At 40.0% G+C, this 20,973-nt stretch overlaps 1 protein-coding gene across 1 annotated transcript in view; it reads left to right on the top strand.

Moving 5' to 3' along the window:
- itga4 (integrin alpha 4) overlaps positions 1 to 20,973 on the top strand; it is a 177,827-nt gene that overhangs the window by 67,940 nt on the left and 88,914 nt on the right. Inside the window, exon 14 of the mRNA XM_060827973.1 lies at positions 14,247 to 14,401. Within this exon, the coding sequence (XP_060683956.1) occupies positions 14,247 to 14,401 (155 nt within the window). The remainder of the gene's footprint in view (positions 1 to 14,246; positions 14,402 to 20,973) is intronic.

Below are 20,973 nucleotides of genomic sequence, written 5' to 3' on the forward strand. Positions count from 1 at the left end.
GATGTCTCAGGTTACTGTAGAGGCAGAAGAAATTAGAGAAATATAGAGGAGCAAGGCTATAGCTTAATTTTAAAGCAAATACGATAATTTTAAAGTTGAGTTTGTACTTTTTCAGGAGTCAGTTTGGTTTAACAAGTACAGGAATGGTGTCTAAACAGGTCCTAGTGTTAATTAGGATTCTACAATTAAATTTTACAAGGCTAACCTTTCAAAATCAAGAAGATGAGAAGCCAATTAGGAGTGTCTTGGACTGGTCAAGTCGAGAGACAACTAATGCATAGGCAAGGATTTGAGTAGCCAATACGTTTAAGTGGGATGAAATCCAGCGAAGTTAGGTGAAAATAGGTGGTGTCAGTGCAGACGTGTTGTAAAGTGCATTTCCTTTCAAATATGACACAGTGATGTGCACAGTGTCATTCACTCTCAGCCGGAAAGAGGGTGGAGTTGATGCCTCAAGAATGGAGTCTGGGATTGGGAATTAAGGCAATGTTCAGGTGAAGGAAATTTCTGTTCATTCAATACAATATGTCAGGTAAGCAATCTGGGTCATTTTGAGGATTTAGAGAGATGATGGTGAGGTATGTAGTCTATGGGCCCAGATTGAATCATCGGTGATATCAGAAAAAGTCAGATCACGTTGAAGCAGGTTAGAAAATATTCTAGAAAGCTCAGGTAGTACAATGCCTGTGTGCATGGTGTAACTAAGTAAGAAATGTTGTTCAGTTTGCAAGAACCTCTTTCTCTGTCTGTGGCTCCTAGCGCCTGCTTGTGACATTACTACATGATGCAAACGGTGATGTGCAATCTGTGAGCCATCTATGGGTGATTCCCAATGACACAATAAAAGACTGGGAAAAGCTTTTGGAAGCCAGAATTCACTTGAAGAAAGCACCCTCATAGTAATTGGAGCAATGTGCTGATACCAGAGCCAGATGACAGCCAATGGGACAATAGCAATGCAGAATGATAGAAAAGTATGCCCTGCCTCCTTCTGAAACCAGACAGTGTGGAGCATCCATAGTGTATTCACTGGCATCACTACTGTAACAGGTACCAGACCACCATCATTAGCCTCCACCAAAGATCTGACTGTTCTCAGGTTATACTGATTGTACAGGATCACGGAAGAAACCATCAAACCTAACAGCATCATTAATGTGTTTATTTGCGTTTACGAGACTACTTGACAACAAACCAGAAAGAAATCAGCCCTTGAGGCTTAGCAGTGACCTTCAATTCCTTTAAGAATCTTCATTGAACATCAACTAAGCGTACACCTGGAGAACTCCCAGAGCGTGTCCAACACTTCTGAATGGGAAGGCTGATGGCACAGCCACCAGCATTGCTCCAAGTCCACATTGTACTGAGAAAAAGCTTCACCGGCCTCAGACTCTCACATCTCACTGTAGTCAATAGTTCGGGCAAGGCAGAGGGAGCATTCCAAACTGACTGTGGCACCACACCAAGCGTCCAGTTCCAATTACATGTGATTAGGAAGTATCTCTTTTGGAAGAGGTGATAGAAATTACGGTGGATTTCTGGAGCAATAATATCTTTGTCAATGTCGTGAACACATTTCAAATTAGACACTTCTAGGAGTGACAGTCCTTTCTGACATAGTACTGTGGCTGAAACCTCAGTTTTGCCAGCCATCAGCTTTGTGACTTCAAAATAAGGACAAGTGACAGCTGGACTTCAGTGTAAGGGAAGACAAAGTACAGAAGTTCTTGATTTCTCCCAATCAGGAGCACTGAACCAGACAGCCTGATGGGATTTGAGGCTGAGCCACAAGTTGAGGAACTCGATTGACTACCATTTGAAATCATCTCAGTGCCTGAAGTTTAGCAGTGTGTTGTAGCCAGCATTTTGGTTGTGGCTTGTAAAGCTCTCTGTCAGACAGCCATGACTGAAGCTATTGGCTCTAAACCTTGAAGCACAATTTCAAGCTCATTACAGGATGGCAACGCTTGAAATCAAGGGCCTTGCAATTGTTTGTAAATGTGAGCTCTGTAAACCCAGGCTGAATTTTTTTTGGTGAAATAGTTCATGCATTTTTCATCTTTGAAGATAGGGCAATCAGAACTTCCCAAGACCCCTTAACATTCCAACCTTCCAACATTTCATGGGCATGGACAATTATTTGGAGATGTGCCTGGCCCTATTTAGCGCAAGTTAAGAAACCTTTACTACCAACTGCTAAAGCAAGACCATACCTTGTACCAGGGCCAACACCAACAATGAGTATTCAACAGGATCAAGGAAATACTCACTTTAATAGCAACACTGCACCCACCCACTGTGGTTATGGTTGATGCATCATCCAAAAGCTAGGGGATATTGTGCTCCAAGTTCAGTGCAGTGTTTCCTGCTGACTGATGTGCTCTGTCAGGGAGCTGACTTATACAGAGCAGTGGTGTGCTGTTATTGAAACTCAGTAGCTGTGTTTGTGTTTAAAGTTTCCAACAATTTCCTGGGGCTTAAGTTTGCTTTTCACACAGACCATTAGCTATTGGTCACTCTGCTTAGCATTAAGGAATAGATGATCAATGTTAAAGGTGCCACCCAGAATGCAGAGATTTCACTTAGTGCTCATTACAGACTACACAGCATGTCACTGCAGGTGCACTGTCCCACATTCTCAAGATGAAATCTGCACTAAATTGGGAAAAGTGTTGAGGGAAATGGGCCAAATGCAGGCACAAGGGAATAATTTAGCTTGGGAAACTTGGTTAGCACAGACAAGTTAGACCTAAGAGTCTATGACTTTACAATACATCATGCTTTTTGTTGAGGAAGTGAAGCCCTGCCCTTCCTCGACTGCCAAACTTCTGCTGGCAACCACCCAGAAACTGGAAGAATTTTGAGCAGCTGAAGAGCTGAAGCCAAGTGTGTACACAGGAATACTATTCACATTGATCACCAGCATTTTCTTCTGGGAATTATATTCTGAAACTCTTATTCAAACAACGTGACTAACTCAGCCTACTGGATGTCATGTTGGGCTCTGACAAAAGGGTCATCTTCAGAGCCCTCGGGTTAGAGATACTTCTCCAGGATGTCATTAAATGCTGGACTGGAACCTGCAATTCAGACTTGTGACTGAAATCTCTAAGGCAATTGAGGATGTGATTTGTCATTGTGTCCCCATTGCCATTCATAGACCAGATCATACAAGATCACTGATGGCCAACCATTATTCCCATTTTGACTGCGGCTGTGCCTTAGGATGAATCACGTGCTGTTCAGAACCTAATTGTTTCAGTTTGTAGTGGACAATGACTCCTGATGGATTGAGGTCAAGGAGCAACATGTCCCTCCTTGGTTGTAGTTATTGCAGTGCTCCAGGAAATTTGTGCCAGACTCAGAATCTCTGATTCAGGTGTCTTTGACAGGCTGCATTTTGCCAATATCTGTTTCAGATGCTTCACTAAGACTTTTGGCTTTGTCCACATCACTAGTTTGCCCGGGTGACTCCAGACCATTGGGTTGGCCAACATAGGAATCTGCGTGGTGAAGTCTTTGCTAAAGGAGAATGGTGATGTTACTTTAGCCCAGCTATCCTTCTATGATCTTGTTCCATCCAAACAAAGGCAGGAAACTGTATATGCAGCATCCATCTATTCTCATATACCATGTCTCAATAAGAGTAAGTGAGAAATGTGGAAAGCTACCATAAAGCACAAGACCTACTATCACTTTCGTCAGAGAGTCAGTGTGAGTCCATAGCTAGAATCACAGAAGCCAGGTTTTGAGTCAGTGAATTCATTCACAGTCTTATCCAGCGCACACTAATCAGGGTGTTCTCGGGAGAAACGGATCTGTACTGGGTCAGAAACCTGGATTAAGTAGGAGAAAGTGAGGACTGCAGATGCTGGAGATCAGAGCTGAAAATGTGTTGCTGGAAAAGCACAGCAGGTCAGGCAGCATCCTGCTCCTTGGATGCTGCCTGACCTGCTGCGCTTTTCCAGCAGTAACCTGGATTATCTGGAAGACAATCTGATTGCCACACTACATAGTTCACATGTCAATCTTCGGGAAGATGTTGATTTTCTGCTTCCTCCAAAGGAGATAAGAGCATGATCAGGCCAAGCTCTGGGTCAGGGATGGTGTCCTGGCCTTGTAGGGAGGAGGTTTATAGGATTATGTCAGTACCTTAGGGGATAGAGCAACTTTTTGTGGAGCAGTTTACCTAAGCCCTTAAATAGCTGAATGCTAGTGGCTAGACGACAGTCTCGATGATTTCTGATCACATGGGACTGGGAGCTGGTGAGAGAAGGTTCTAAAAAGGTCAGAGTCTATCATATTTCTGTAGTTAGTGTAAATGGATAACAGATGATCTTTAGTTGGCACTAGCTTGGCATCCTCCTCTATCTGAAGCTCCCAAAAATGATGTGGAGTTGGATGTAGAGAGCACACATGAAAAGTGTAATGCTGTGTTTTTGTGATGCAGTTGAGGGGCAACATGTTGATGAGCAACAGGAGTGGGTCAAGGATAACTGTGTTGGGAAAAGCAGAGGTGATTGTATAAGCCTTTGGAGAGAGTGCATTGTAAGTGATTTTCTGATCTAAGCTATGCAGATAGGAATTGAATGAAAAGTGCTCAGTCTGTAGAGCCTTGTGCTTGACATTTTGAAGATGAGGCATTTTGTTAAGTTAAGCAAGCAACTGCAGATATCGGAATTGTGCAGACACCAATTGTACAAGCTGTCTGATAAATAAGCAGCCATGAGGGAATAAACACTATTTCAGATGCATGTCCTTTGAAAAGTGGGTAAAAGTTACCAATTACCAACTTTTAAATAGGAACAGAAGGAAAAGGAGTGGAAGGAAATACAAAGATGAAGAAATTGAGTAATCTGTGAAGTGCTTAATTAAAATTTTGTTGGTGATAAATGGCTGAAGAAACTTTAAGATATTAGGGGGCAAAATGTGAGTTAAGACCATTCTAGGATACAAAGAGCATACGGAGAGCCAGGTGGAATGCTGGTGGTATAAGTCAAGCAGGTTTGGAACTGGCAAAAACTGTTCATGGTGCCACTGCCAGTGGCTCAGGATTCTGAGGGAAGGAAATACCAGATCAGACAGAGTTCAGGCTTCCTGGCAGCAGCACATTTCCAGTCACCAATTACTTTGCAACACTGGCATGTTCTCCCCATTCTGCCAGAAGGTAGGAACCAACCTGCATTTTTTTGGATTGTGTGTGCAAATTATTGAAGTGTGCAGCCACACTGACAAGTTTAGTTTAAAGGAGCCAGCCTGTGGGATTCATGCATTGCTGTGCAAAGACAGCTTAAAGGTACATTGCTGGGAGCTGTATTTTTAAGAATGAATCCAGCAAAGATAATATTACAGCCTAACGAATGCACATTGTATAATACAGAAGAAAGGTCATGTTGCTTGACTCAACATAAGCTTGAGGAACAGGTTATCAGGTTAAGTTTTCTGCTGCTTTCACCACCAATTGATGACTAGCTGGGCGTTTCTGACCTAGAACTCAAAAGAAACATGCAAGTGGTGAAATTGGTGAGGAGGACTTTGATATTGTGGCCATTTCGGAGACATGGATAGAGAACTCACAGGAATGGTTGTCGCAGTTTCTGGGTTCAGGTGTTTCAGTAAGATCAGGGAAGGTGGTAAAAGAGGAGGAGGTGTGGCATTGTTAATCAAGGTCGGTATTACGGTGGCAGAAAGGACATTTGAGGACTCATCTACTGAGCTAGTATCGGTTGAGGTTAGAAACAGGAAATGAGAGGTCACTGTGTTGGGAGTTTTCTATAGGCCTCTGAACAGTTCCAAAGATGTAGAGGAAAGTATTGCAAAGATGATTTTGTATAGCAGCGAAAGTAACAGAGTAGTTGCTATGGGGACTTTAACATTCCAAATATTGACTTGAAATGCTGCAGTTCAAGTACTTTAGATGGATCAGTTTTTGTCCAATGTGTACAGGAGGGTTTCCTGACACAGTATGTAGATTGGCCAACAAGAGGCTAGACCACTTTGGATTTGGAACTGGATTATGAACCACTCCAGGTGTTGATTTGGAGGTAGATGAGCATTTTGGTGATAGTTACCACAACTCAGTTATGTTTACTTTTGTGCTGGAAAGGGATAGATCTATACTGCAGTACAAGAGATAAAGCTGGGGGAAAGGCAATTATGATGCGATTAGGCAAGATTTAGGATGCATTGGATGGGGAAGGAAACTTCAAGGGATGGGCGCAATTGAGATGTGGAGCATGTTCAAGGAACAGCTAGGGCGTGTCCTTGATACATATGTCAGACAGGGAGGAAGTGGCCAAGTGAGGGAACTGTGGTTTATTAAAGAAGTTGAATCTCTTGTCAAGAGGAAGAAGGAGGCTGATGTAAAAATGTGATGTGAAGGCTCAGTTAGGGCACTTGAGAGTTACAAGTTAACCAGGAAAGACCTAAAAAGGGACCTGTGATCAAACAGGTGGATGAGGGTAAAGCTGTTGATGTAGTGTATATGGATTTCACTAAAGCGTTTGATAAGGTTCCCCATGGTAGGCTATTGCAGAAAATACGGAGACATGGGATTGAGGGTGATTTAGCTGTTTGGAACATAACTGGCTAGCTGAAAGAAGACAGAGGGTGGTGGTTGATGGGAAATGTTTATCCTGATGTTCAGTTACTAATGGTGTACTACAAAGATCTGTTTTGGGGCCACTGCTGTTTGCCATTTTTATAAATGACCTGGATGAGGGCGTAGAAGGATGGGTTAGTAAATTTGCAGATGACACTAAAGTCGGTGGAGTTGTGGACAGTGCGGAAGGATGTTGCAGATTACAGAGGGACATAGATAAGCTGCAGAGCTGAGCTGAGAGGTGGCAAAGTTTAGTGAGGAAAAGTATGAGGTGTAAGGAGCAACAGGAATACAGAGTACTGAGCTAATGGTAAGATTCTTACTAGTGTGGATGAGCTGAGCGATCTCGGTGTTCATGTGCATAGCTCCCTGAAAGTTGCCACCCAGGTCAGTAGGGTTGTTAAAAGGCATACAGTGTGTTAGCTTTTATTGGAGAGTGATTGAGTTTCAGTGTCATGAGGTCATGTTGCAGCTGTACAAAACACTGGTGCGGCCACACTTGGAGTATTGCGTACAGTTTTGATCGCCACATTATAGAAAGAATGTAGAAGCATTGGAAAGGGTTCAGAGGAGAGTTACTAGGATGTTGCCTGGAATAGGGGGAAGGTCTAATGAGGAAAGGCTGAAGGACTTGAAACGTTTTCGTTAGAGAGAGGAAGGTTAAGAGGGGACTTAATAGAGGCATACAAGATGATCAGAGGATTAGGTAGGATGGACAGTGAAGCGTTTTTCCTTAGATGTTGATGGCTAGTGTGAGGGGACACGGCTTTAAATTGAGGAGTGATAGATATATCATTGAGGGCCAAAGGGCCTGTACTTTGCTGTAATGTTCTATGTTCTATAGGAGAACCAGGATACTGAGTTTTGCAATAAAGGTTAACGCATATGGAATAATGAATGTAAGTTCAACATTGACAGGAAGAATGCAAAAATAAATGCTGTTATAATTTATATTGGGGTTCAGTAAATAGCTTGCACTCTATGTAAATAATGTACTTGGTTATGGTAGATCTCACACATGTTTTTTTCTGAATGGTATCCAGTTTGGTGGTCATTTCTGAATGAGTGATTATACATGAGAATTATATTAGTAAGAACCATAATACGGTATTTCCTGAAAGCACATGGACATTTATATTTCAGTGACAAAAACAGAAATTGCTGGAGAAACGCAGCAGTTCTGACAGCATCTGAGGAGATAAAGCAGAGTTAACATTTCTGGTCCAGTAATCCTTCAGAAGTTTCAACTTTCCAACATCCACAGTTCTTTAATTTATTTATATTTCAGTGGCATTTGTGGATAAAATATAAGTGCTATTTATATCTACTTACATGAAGTCTAAAATTGAGATAAGCTATACGTTTGTTATTTGGAGAAATTAACTTTAGCTACAAAATGAACAAGGAGATTATTTTGAATGAAGCACGTTACATTTCCAAACACTCTCTCTATGCATTCGGGATATTTGTGAATGTTATTTGGAAATCTCTGGAGAAGATTAAAATATTAAAATAAAACAAAATATTTGCACTGATATTAATAATGAAATATGCATTGTTGTTATTTAAGTTGCAAAATCAGCTTGCCATTAGAAATGAGAAAAAAGAAAGTTGTGTTCATTCAAACCAAACAAATTCAATCTTTTATCGAGTTAGATTATTGTTATTGAATATCCAAAGAAACATGGTTAGGAGTATTGTGACAACTTTTGTTTGTGACACGTTCACAGCTTTAATGAAATGCTTTCAGCAGTACAGTTGCATGCAAGGTTCTGCCCATTCACAGCTGGGCTACATTCAAGAAATACATTATTTCTGAATTTCATATTCTAATAATAAACTTACCACAATGCTAAAAATATATTTTTTTGTGAAGTGCGAAACAGATTTTGTTACAATTGTATAAATTATTTTTAGTATTGTATATTTAGTTGATCAGAAGAACAATGAGCTAGAATCAATCATGGCAGCTGTGTTTGAGCTTCTGTGACTTGCACTTTATTTCTCATTTCCATCAAGAAATTTCTAAAGGCTAGAATTGATACAACCTACATCTTCAGCTTCTAGATTCTGCCCTTTAAAGGGTGGAGGTAATTGGCATCTCTGTGGTAGATTTAGCATTCTCATGATTATACCTAATACTTCCTTTATGACACTCACCCCCACACACACGTGCACACACACACTCCTTAACCATAACTCATCTTTCTCTAGTTTCTTTTCTTGTTGCACTCTATCCAAGCTTACCTATCGATGAGGTCCACATTCTGTCCTGTTAATCCTTTTCATTCCTATTTGTTGGCTATCCAACTTGCCTACCTGTTTCACATGTTAACTGATGTTGTTATCTCTTTTCAGATATCGTTCCCCAACTCCACTTTCACCTCTGCAGTTAATATTCCTCTAATTTAAAAAAACACTCTTCAAACTCTATCCTTGCAAAGTAAGATCCCATCTTTGATCTCATGTACCTCTCAATTCTTAAACTTGCTATTGCTTCCCAAACCTGTGCTCATATTTCTTGGTGGATTAGCCATGGGAAATGCAGGGTTACGGGGATAAGGGTGCTCTGAGCGGATGCTCTTTGGAGGGTTGGTGTGGACTCAATGGGCTGCTTCCACACTGTAGGGATTCTATGATTCTATGACTTTTATGTTTAGGCCTTGTAATTGCGTGACAAATAAGTTGTATTCTAGCTTTTCAGTGTTTAAGATATAAGTTGCCCATGGGAGCTGGTGGGATTACTAGCAAGTCCGCTATAATAAATGTCAGGAGTCAAAACTACTGTCCCCTTTTTGAATGTGCATGGCATATTAATTATTTTTAAGTGTTACTGTAGGACAAGGTGAGGTGTAAGAGATGTTATCTGTTTTAATGCACAACAGAGATGTTATTGAAAAGCCAGTTGCCTCCAGTATGTTATCTACATTGAATCAGAAATCAGGAATGCAGCAGGTATCATTATCTGCAGTTAATTTAGCCTGACAAATATGTGAATGAAACAGTTTTGAAATGCTCTTTTGCACCATGGTAAGAATGAGTTTCAATGTGGTGCATTGCCACCTTTAGTATGCTGTTATAATAAGCTGCCTTAGTTGAAGGAAATGGTTTTCAATTTAACTATTTGAAGTTAATCAAACTTCCCTACCACTGAAGAATAAAAATTACTGTTTGCTAAATAATCATGCCAGCGTCTGTCAGTCAGAATGAGTAAGAACAGAGAAGAGCTGCCAGGAATACCAAATTGCACAAGAGACATTCTATCAGAACCTGTGCTTTTCATTTCATTGCATCTACATTCTCAGGCACATCTGCCTGGGGAAGAGGTGCAGTTTTCACAGGTTCAGGTTTATGAAGGAGGCCGTTAGACTGCTATGCATCCGCTTGAAGAAAATGTGTGGACAGATAGCCTTAAATCTAAAAACAAAGATTTGCAATTATATAGTGCCTCTGATATGATCAGTATAACACAAAGCACTTTATAGCCAACTAAGCACATTTGATGTATAGTCGCTGTTGTAATGTGAAGAAGAAATTATTACCAGGCGTGCAGGTAATCACAATCCCATTTTATTGCTACTTTCCGGACTGGAAGAGGAGCATTTAGTGTCATTCATCTTGCTAACCACAAGGAAATCATGAATGTATTTGTTTATGAAGCGACAGAAATAGTTTTTTCCAGAAACCAGAGTGTCAAAACTTACATTTATGTTGCCACGTAAAGTTCAGTGTTTATTCTTCATCTTACATACAAATATATAAAATCAGTGGGCAAAAGCAAAAGTTGATTAATCAATCTTGCCTCATGTAACTACAGTGCCCGAAGTACCACACACCATCAATCTTGAGAGAGACAAAAAGAATCAAAAAATGTGGCACTGGAAAAGCACAGTAGGTCAGGCAGCATCTGAGGAGCAGGAGAGTCGATGTTTTGGAGCTGTTCATCAGGATCCAAGGCCAGTCTGGAAAATGTATCTTCAGTCTCCAGTTGTGATGAGCATGTGTCCAGAAGACTACACAATCCACCTGCAGTTTTATGACTGATGATGAATTTTTCCATTTATATCCATTTTTGTACCAAACAAGGCAATAATCTGACTGGCAACCTTTATGGAATTCTTACCAGTTATAGGGAAGGGCTTATTGCAAGCTTTCAATAGGTCACTCATGAAGTTTCTGCAGTCAGTGAGGAGAATTGGAGAAGGAGAGAGATATAGATTCAATGTGAAGCAGTACAGCTTCACTGTACTCCTGGGAAGGCAGCTAAACTACATCGGTTCCTTGTTTGGCACTCCCGTGTAGAATCAAGAGCTGCTTGATGTCATTGTGCTGTTATATCTCAAGATAAAAGTTTAGGAAGTAGACAGCTGAATGTTGCAGTCAGGGCGCAGGAGAAGTCCGAGAGAGCTGAGAAAGTGAGCAGATGGCTGGATCTGTAATGGGGGAAGCCATGAAAGGCTCAGAAGAAGCCTGCAAATATTAACACTTCAGTATGATGGTTCCCTACTGCAACTGGGCAAGATTGGAGCTGGGTGGGGGGACCAGGGAATGAATTCTGGGCAGATTTGGCTTCATGAAGAGCTGGAGTTATGCTTGCGATTGAGTATTAGAGTGTCATTTCAGTGTGAAGGGGTGCTTAGAGCCAGGAAAGGAGGATGGTTGACCAGAACAGGAGCAGTTGAGGCAGTCCATAATCAAGTAGTTCTTGATGGAGTTTCGCGATCAGATCAGCATAGACTCATAGAGTCATAGAGATGTACAAAAGGAAACAGACCCTTCGGTCCAACCCGTCCATGACGACCAGATATCCCAACCCAATCTAGCCCCACCTATCAACACCTGGCCCATATCCCTTCTAATCTCTCCCTGTTCAAATGCCCATCCAGATGCCTTTTAAATGTTGCAATTGTACCAGCCTCCACCACTTTCTCTGGCAGCTCATTCCATATACATACCACCCTCTGCATTAAAAAGTTGTCCCTTAGGTCTCTTTTATATCTTTCCCCTCTCACCCTAAACTTATGCTTTCTAGTTCTGGACTCCCCCAACCCAGGGAAGAGACTTTGTCTGTTAATCCTATCCATGCCCCTCATAATTTTATAATCTTCTAAGAGGTCACCCCTCAGCCTCTGACGCTCCAGGGAAAACAGCCCCAGCCTATTCAACCTCTCCCTATAGCTTAAATCCTGCAACCTGGCAATATCCTTGTAAATCTTTTCTGAACCCTTTCAAGTTTCACAACATCTTTCCAACAGGAAGGAGACCAGAATTGCACACAATATTCCAACAGTGGCCGAACCGACATACAGCTGCAACATGAGCTCCCAACTCCTGCACTCAATACTCTGACCAATAAAGGAAAGCATACCAAACACCACCTTCACTATCCATCTACTTGCAACCCCACTTTCAAGGAGCTATGAACCTGCACTCCAAGATCTCTTTGTTTAGCAACACTCCCTAGGACCTTATTATTAAATGTATAAGTCCTGCTAAGATTTGCTTTCCCAAAATGCAGTACCTCACATTTATGTAAATTATGCTCCATCTGCCACTTCTCAGCCCATTGGCCCATCTAATAAAATAATAATGAAGAATTTTAATCATGTGAAGATCAATGAGATTTGATGACGATGTATCATTAAGATCGGGACTGATGTGTTGAGAAATGCATGGTATCTGTCCTGATGGCATTTGCTATTTGAGGAGCAGTGTGTGGGGTGTTTGATCACTGTCTATATTTACTACATTTTTAAACATGTTACTAACATTTACTACATGTTACAAATGAGTTGTACATCTATTGTAGACTGCACCACTTTTGGCTGTGGCATTTTGGAAGATCAATATTGTCTGATTTACTCATGGCTCATGTCATATAGGGGTGACACAGTGCTCTGGTTTCCTCCCACAATCCAAAGGTATGCAGATTAGGTGAACTGGCCTTGCTAAATTGTCCATAGTTTTCAGGGCTGTGTAGGTTACGTGCAATAGTTGGGGTAAATCTAGAGTAATAGGGTAGGGGAATAGGTCTTCAGAGGGTCGATGTAGACTTGTTGGGCAGAAGATCCTGTTTCCACATTGTAGGGATTCTAATTTTTGAAAAATGCTTTGAAACAAAATGCATGCCACAACCAGGATTATTGGTATCTTGAAGCACCAGCTCATGGGTATTAAGTGTTAGGCAGCTCGTCTCCTGGGCTTCCAGCGCATTTGTCTGCTGCATTCTCCATTCTGCCTAAAAAAGAAGCTTTGGCATACATAGCTTTGTGTATGTATTAGGTTGGCAAAGCAATACTAAAATAAGAGAGCCTCAATACCAGTGAGCAATTAGAGTCCTAATGATGGACCATTTTCTGAAGGCTCCAATCACATCTGAGTAATGCTAAAGACACTCTTCCTTCATTTTCCTGCCCTGCTTTTCGAGTGTCACTGATAGCCATCTTATGTTGCTATATTGTGAGAAAAGTTTCAGACAATAATTGCTCAGAACAGTGCCAAAGTAAATTGTGCATGTTGACAGATTGGGTTGCATAAAGCTGTCCCTTGATGCATGTTTTCTGTTTTGAATGTGTGATACCCAGCCTGCTATCCTTGCTAAGTAAATCCCTTGTAGGAGGTGTGGTATTTTCCCAGATGACTGTTCCTCCTGGTGTTTGCCACATTCATCAGTATATGATGAGTGAAGATTGTTTGAAGTAGTTTGTTGCCACTAATCGTTTTTTTTCTTTGCTAAGTCTTTACCTTGGGCCTAATTAATGATAAGTGGTAGAGGACACACCACCGCAGAGCATCTACAGAAGAGGCACTGTACTTAGATAATATTTATTTCATGATACCAATAAGTATAACTACATTTGATCGGGCATCATCTCTGGGACTTTAGGGACTGGTGCAGATTAATCTCTGTTTAAAAACTCCTCATCTCCACCCATAGACTGTCTGAGAGATATCAGTAGGATGGTGGAGCAAATATACTGTTGAATGTTAATTATTTCTGAACATTTACCTTATACTGTATAACAGAAGAAAATAGTGTGCTGCCTGGGGTTGCAGGGTTAACAAAGAAAGTACAGGGATTCTAATGAGGCAGTGTTATACAATGATGGGACTCTGCATGTAGACCATCCATATCTGAGACTCTGATGTCTGTATTGCGTTGGTTGCTTTAAGTTACTTCCTCTTTATGACTTTTATGCAAGGCAGTTCTGGGAAGTTAACCATATATTCTTTAAAGTATAGTCTTGCTGTCCTTTGCCTTTCAGTCAGTCACATCCACTTCCATGAAAATGAAGTAAATTATCAATTAGCATTTGCTTTCACAGTGCTATTCCAAGTGCTTGAAGATTTTGTACTGTTCAGCATTCACTGTCCAGTCTGTTGCATCGGTGAAACTTCTTGAATCTTAGTCAACAGATTCAAAATTATTTGTAAATTGACGTAGGATCCAGATCGTTCCCAAAATGTTTTTGTGACAATTGTTTTTTGTTTTTAATGATCTAATGCAAATCTCCATATTGTGTTTTCATAGTTTTTTGCTGTTTGTTTACAACAATTTGTTAAATCATTGCTGAAATTTTAATCTGGGTAAATAAATTCATGATTTATGTTATCTCTGCTAAATTCTATTTTTCATGCATTGCAGGTGCAGGCCTGTTGTGGTTCTTGATGCTTTCCTGCAGCTACCTCCTTCAATCAATCGTACAAAAATGGAATGCTTTGAGAATGGGAAGCCTGTTGTATGCATCAATGTTTCTGTGTGCTTTCGTAACAAAGGAAAGAAGATTCCTGGTCACATAGGTAATAATTACACTGTACTCCTGCCTTTGTGTGGTGGTGGTGGTGGCAGAGGGAATGAATGCTGAAGGCGGTGAATATAGTGCCAAGCTTTGTTCTAGATTTCCTTGAGTGTTGTGGGAGCTGCACTCATCCAGGCAAGTGGGGAATACTCCTTTGCACTCCTGACTTCTGACTTGTAGCTGGTGGACAGGCTTTGTGGGTGAGTTATGTTGACCTGTTCTTGTAGCTATGGTGTTTACATGGCTGATCCAGTTCCACTTCTGGTTAATGTCAAGATCCACCCCTTTATTGCTTGTTGGTTGAGGGATTCCAGTGGTGCTCATGCAGTTGTGTGTTCAAAGGAGATTTGTTAGGCTCTGTTTGTTGGAAATTTTGTTAGTGGCACTTCTGTGGTGCAAATGTGACTTGCCACCTACCAACCCTAATGTGAAAGCAGTCCATGCTGAAAAGCATATGGAATAATGCATCTTAGCAACTTTTTTGTTTGAAAGCAATACATTGAATAATTCTTCAGTTACTGCAACAGCTGCTGAAATTATTGTACGATTTAAAACAAAAATCAGAAAGCCATATTGCTCACTTGCAATTATATTGTTATATTATCTCCACGTTTGACAGCCTGCATCAGTCCAACTATTTGATCTGGAAAAACAATAAAGTGAGGCAATGACACTCATAAGAATGATCTTTCACCCTTCATAAAAATTGAATAGTGTATTCAAATGTTATAAAATGATGATCCATACTGTAGCTGATTTCAATTTGCAGAACTTATGCATTCTCCAGTTGCCATGTCCATAAAGTTTCTTTTGCAAGTGCGATACATACAAAACGCTTGACTCTGCCATAATTCCCATACCTTTCTTAGTTAACAATATTGAGAAAACAAGAAACAAAGAGAAAACTGTAAATCGCTATTAATGAGAACTTGGATCTCATTTTCTCTTGTATTCAAATTATGGTGAACATGGATCTGATACATTAGTTATTTAATTGAGAGCTGCATAGTTTATTGGACCATGCACTGGTAGTTAGTGTTCTATTTTGTGTTCCCATTCAAGAAAACGAAGGTGATGTATATATGATGTTTCAACATGTGTATATCACATTCTGTGCTTGGAACACCTGGAAGTGGTGATTAGAAAGGCAGTGTACTGAAGTGACAAGATGACTCAGTCAAATTAATTAAATGTATGGGAACAGTCAAGTTGCAGCAACAAACAATAGAAGTAAGATAATATTACCCAAGCTGCACACTGCTATCCTGATTAATTTGCTCTGTCATGTTCACAGGTCTTTGATTGTAAGATTGAACTCTCAGCACTGAGTTTGAATTGCATTAATATGGCAGGGCTACAGCGGAACCTGGGATAATGGTTGTTATGACATTGATCTCTCCTTTTTAATTTTATTAACTCAGATTTCTAGCACTCAGAATAAGAAATTAAATAAAATGTTGAAATTTAAAATTAAAAACAGATCTCTAACATGATTAGTTTATCCTTACCTTGTGACCTACAATGCACTAGTTTCTTTTAAAAAGTGATTATCTCTGAGTATATCAAAACTTGAGTTTAGAAGTGGTTAGTTTTCCTCAAAGCTTTAAGTTTGTGAATTGAATTTGGATTGTGCAGTCTGAGCATGTGCACTCTGTATAATTTCTCAATGACCAATAAACATTTTTTTAAGCTTTTAATCTTTTTGAAGAAAAGTGAGGAGACAAATTTCAGAGTATTAGAATAAGATTTATAATGTTTTGTGAAGAAACACTATCGTCCAGTTGGACAGTTAGGAATGTCACTTATGGTTATATGTTTACTGCAGCTTCAGTGTGATGCTCTTAACCATTAGAAAATAGATAAAGTTGAAAGGAGGCACAATGAGGTCAAATCTAAAGGAGATGAAATAAAGATTGCCATTCTTAATTATTTGATCATCTAAACTTAAAAGAGAAAATGAATTTAGACGCTTTTCACACAAATGAGTCCTGTGTTATATGTGGAAGTGCCATAGGCTGTAATGACTGATGCATGTCCCTTCAGCTGTTTACAACAGTATTGAGCCTACTCAATTAGCCCTCAGCAGGATCATCAGGGTTATGGAGACACACAGGAAAATGGAGCTGTGATCATGATCTTGTGTAATAGTGTAGCATGCTCAAAGAGTCAAATAGTATCCCATTGCTCCTTTGTTCCCATACTTACAAAATTTAAAGTGTCTGATCCAATCTTATATGATTTTGATCGGATATTATTTACTGAATGATTCTGATTTTTGCTAAAAATTGCATTAACATTGATTTTAAGATGATGCGGACCTAGCAATGCATCTCATTTACATTGTATACATTTATGTGCAGTGCCCTGCTATCTGTGAACAGAAACAATGTGCCCAAGCATTTGATCTTTTTCAGTTAAACAAAAGCTTTGGGATAATGGTTCCCTGGTTCATTCTACTTGGAAAGATCTCATCCATTTTGAATTCACTTGAAAAAGGAATCAGCACCACTCTTCTCAACCAGTATAAATTATTGTATCATTGAAATTTTGCTGTTCTTGTGATTCCGTCCCAACAAATGCAAAATAAAAAGCTTCAATAACATGTCATATTTTCTAATAAATTCTCAAGTTGTGAACTACTAAATGACTAGTGTTTGAAAGGAACTTTTTAAGAGTCTGCATTAATTGTTAAAAGATTGATTGGAAATTTTCTTGGATAACAAGAAGTCCTCATCCATGTGACCTGCAGACCTAGATCTGGAAGCAATACCAACAGAAAGGAAATAAAGAAGGTAGTACTGTGGCTGGCAAATAGCATGGGGAGAGAAGGCCATGATGTAAAGCAGAACACAGAATTCTTGAGGAGAAAGATTAAGTGTCACTCAGGAGAAGGTCAGTTGAACAATTTTGCTGTGAAGGAGACCAAATTTCTTGGAGGTACTGGCTGAGCTGGCTAAAAATGTCACAGCTTTTTAAACCTGTCTGAGACCCTTCCTGGAAGTGGCCAACCATGGATTCAGATACTGTTGATGGTTGAAAAGGAATTCTGGGCAGTTACATCATCAGGAAGGGAGATGGGTTGTTTGACTTGCACTAGGTTGGTGGTAATTATATCCATGAAATCTGAAGTTTAAAGTAAGATCACACTCCTGAACAACCTGTTTGAATGAAAAACAGGAGTAGAGAGCTTAAACATTCTATTTTTAGAACTTCTACAGAAAGAGAGGTCCTTTAGCTCATTGTGTGCATGCTGGTCATCAAACATCCATTGATTTTAATCCCATTTTCGAGCACTTTGCCTGTTGCCTTGTATGCTATGAATTTTCAACTATTCGTCTAATATTATTTCTAATGTCTTGAAGGTTCTTTTCTTTACCATCCTTACAGGGAATGAGTTCCAGATTCCCACCACCCTATGGGTGAAAGAAATATTCCTGAAATCGCCTCTAAATCTCCAGCTCCTTAATTCAAGATTGTATCACTTATGTACAGCTCTCTCTACTAAGGGGAGTGTTCCTTCCTATCTACCCTATCTGTATTCTGCAGAACTCTGTACACCTTAATCAAGATTAGATTAGATTAGATTACTTAGATTAGAATAGATTACTTACAGTGTGGAAACAGGCCCTTCGGCCCAACAAATCCACACTGACCCGCCGAAGCGCAACCCACCCACACCCATTCCCCTACATGTACCCCTTTGCCTAACACTACTGGCAATTTAGCATGGCCACTTCACCTAACCTGCACATCTTTGGACTGTGGGAGGAAACCAGAGCACCCGGAGGAAACCCACGCAGACACAGGGATAATGTGCAAACTCCACACAGTCAGTCACCTGAGGCAGGAGTTGAACCCGGGTCTCTGGCGCTGTGAGGCAGCAGTGCTAACCACTGTGCCACCATGCCACCCACTTCAGATCTCCCTGTGCCTCTCCATCTTCTCTGCTCTAAGGAAAACAACTACACCCTGTCGAGATAAGAACTGAAAGAACTGTGGATGATGTAACAGAAACAAAAGCAGAAGTTGCTGGAAAAACTCTGGCAGCATCTGTGAAGGTAAATCAGAGGTAACATTCTGAAGAAGGGTCACCAGACCCAAAACGTTAACAGTGATTTCCTTTCTCAGATGCTGCCAGACCTGCTGAGCTTTTCCAGCAACTTCTGTTTTTGTCCCAGCCTGTCTAGTCTCACTTCATAGATGAATATGTCCAGCACAAAAAACATCCTGGGCGAATCTCTCCTGCACCCTCTCTGGTGCAGTCACATCCTACCTATAATGTAGTGACCAGAACCACCTACAGTTCTTCAATGGTGGTTCAATTAATGTTAAATGCAGCTCCAACATAACTTCATGGCTCTTGTATTCAGTGCCTTGACCACTAAATGCAAGTATCCCTTATGCCATCTTAGCCACCTTACTTACTTGTCCTGATGTTTTCAAGGATCTATGGATATACATACCAAGTTTTCTCTGATCCTCTACTTCCTAGAATCCTACCATTCAACATTTATTCCCTTGCCTTAGACCTCCCAAAATGTATCATCTGGCGATTTTTAGCATTAAATTCCATTTGCCCATTTAACCGATCCCTCTATATTGTCCTGAGGTCTATGGCTTTCCTCCTTGTGATTTACCACATCATCAAATTTTTGCATCATCTGATCATAACTTCTAGAATGTTGTCTAGATTATTACTGTACCCAACAAATTCATAAAATTCCATGATATCAAGATCACACAAGAATAATTCTACTCCTTTGTGTTAACTTTATCGAATAAAGGACAATTATTATAAAGTTATGCTCTCTAAAGATCCAGGTTTGTAAATGTACAATAATGAGGTAGAATGTGGAAAGGTAATCACCATTCTTTCAGTGTCATCAGGTCAATCCATCCCTAATGGCTCTGTGAGTCTACATGGACTGGTATGGTTCAGGAAAGTAGCTCATCACCACCTTCTCAAGGGTAACAATGCTGGCCAAGCACTCTCTGCACCTTGTCAACAGCCACAAATTGTATCCTGCACACTATTCTATTACCCTGATGAGGAGGTGCCATTGTTGGACTGGGGTGGACAAAGTTAAAATCGTGCAACACCAGGTTACAGTGCAACAGGTTTATTTGGAAGTACTAGCTTTTGGAGCGCTGTTCTTCATCAGGTAACTAGTGTGGCAGGATCATAAGACACAGAGTCAAGAGTGCAAGATCACAGTGTCATGCAACTGATATGATATATTGAACAATCCTATATTGCTGTTAATTCTTTCAACATTTAGAATGGGCTGTAGGTTTAGATTCATTAAATGTAAATCCCAGAACTTCTTTCATGCCACATTCCCAAGATAACTTAAGGTTTTATAAAAAGTCATCTTTTTTATAAAATCTTAAGTTATCTTGGGAATGTGAATTGAAAGAAGTTCTGAAATTTACATATTAATGAACTGAAACCTGCAACCCATTCTAAAAGATGAAAGACTTAACAGCAATCTAGGTTTGTTCAATATATTGTATCAGTTGCATGACACTAGGATCTTGCGCTATATATTCTATGTCTTATGAACCTGCGCCACTAGCTACTTGACAAAGGAGCAGCGCTTCAAAAGCTAGACCTTCTAAGTAAACCTGTTGGACTATAATCTGGTGTTGTATGATTTTTAACTTACTCTGAGGTACTCGTAAAGATTTATGTGCCTGTCAAGCACAGAAGGATAACATTTTTCATTGTAACTTGATACGCATGACAGTACTAAACCAGATCAAAGTGAGTGACATCCCTGTCTAGAATGCTACCTGGTGTCTCCCACTAGGAAGACTGATGCAAAGGTGCAAAATAAATCGGTGTTACTTGGAATTGCTCTTTAAAGTAAAAGCTGAAAATGTGTTGCTGGAAAAGCGCAGCTGGTCAGGCAACATCCATGGAACAGGAGATTCGACGTTTCGGGCATAAGCCCTTCTTCAGGATTCCTGAAGAAGGGCTTGTGCCCGAAACGTCGAATCTCCTGTTCCTTGAATGTTGCTTGACCTGCTGCGCTTTTCCAGCAACACATTTTCAGCTCTGATCTCTAGCATCTGCAGACCTCACTTTCTCCTCTTTAAAGTAAAACACAACTGCATTTCATCTTGTTCGATTCATTCTAACCGTTTTAGTCTGGTGCATGAAAAGATAACGAAGGATGATAAGAGATTTGATTAAAGTTGAGGAAGCCATTGTACTCTGGGGAGAAAATGTTTTGATTCATCTATTTCCTGTTTTCAGTTAGCTAGTAAAATTAAGCTTTATTTTTCTGAAACAAGAAGTGAATTTTTACACATCTTAAAAACAATTTTCATGCAAATTGAACTTTGATTTTTCAGAATTTTGAGTATTGGTTGAAAGGGGAAAAAATGAATAAGCGTTTTGATCTATCCTGTCTAAAATGAGTGGTTTATTTTTGTTATTCTGTTACAATAATGCAATTGGACATCTTTGTTTGTATCATGAACTAAATGTATAAAATGAGTTTAGGCACTGAAGTCAAGTACCTGTATCTTGCTTTAGTTTTAAATGGTGTGGTAAATATAAGAAAAACT

Source organism: Hemiscyllium ocellatum, chromosome 7, assembly GCF_020745735.1.
Source record: "Hemiscyllium ocellatum isolate sHemOce1 chromosome 7, sHemOce1.pat.X.cur, whole genome shotgun sequence".
NCBI lineage: Eukaryota > Metazoa > Chordata > Chondrichthyes > Orectolobiformes > Hemiscylliidae > Hemiscyllium > Hemiscyllium ocellatum.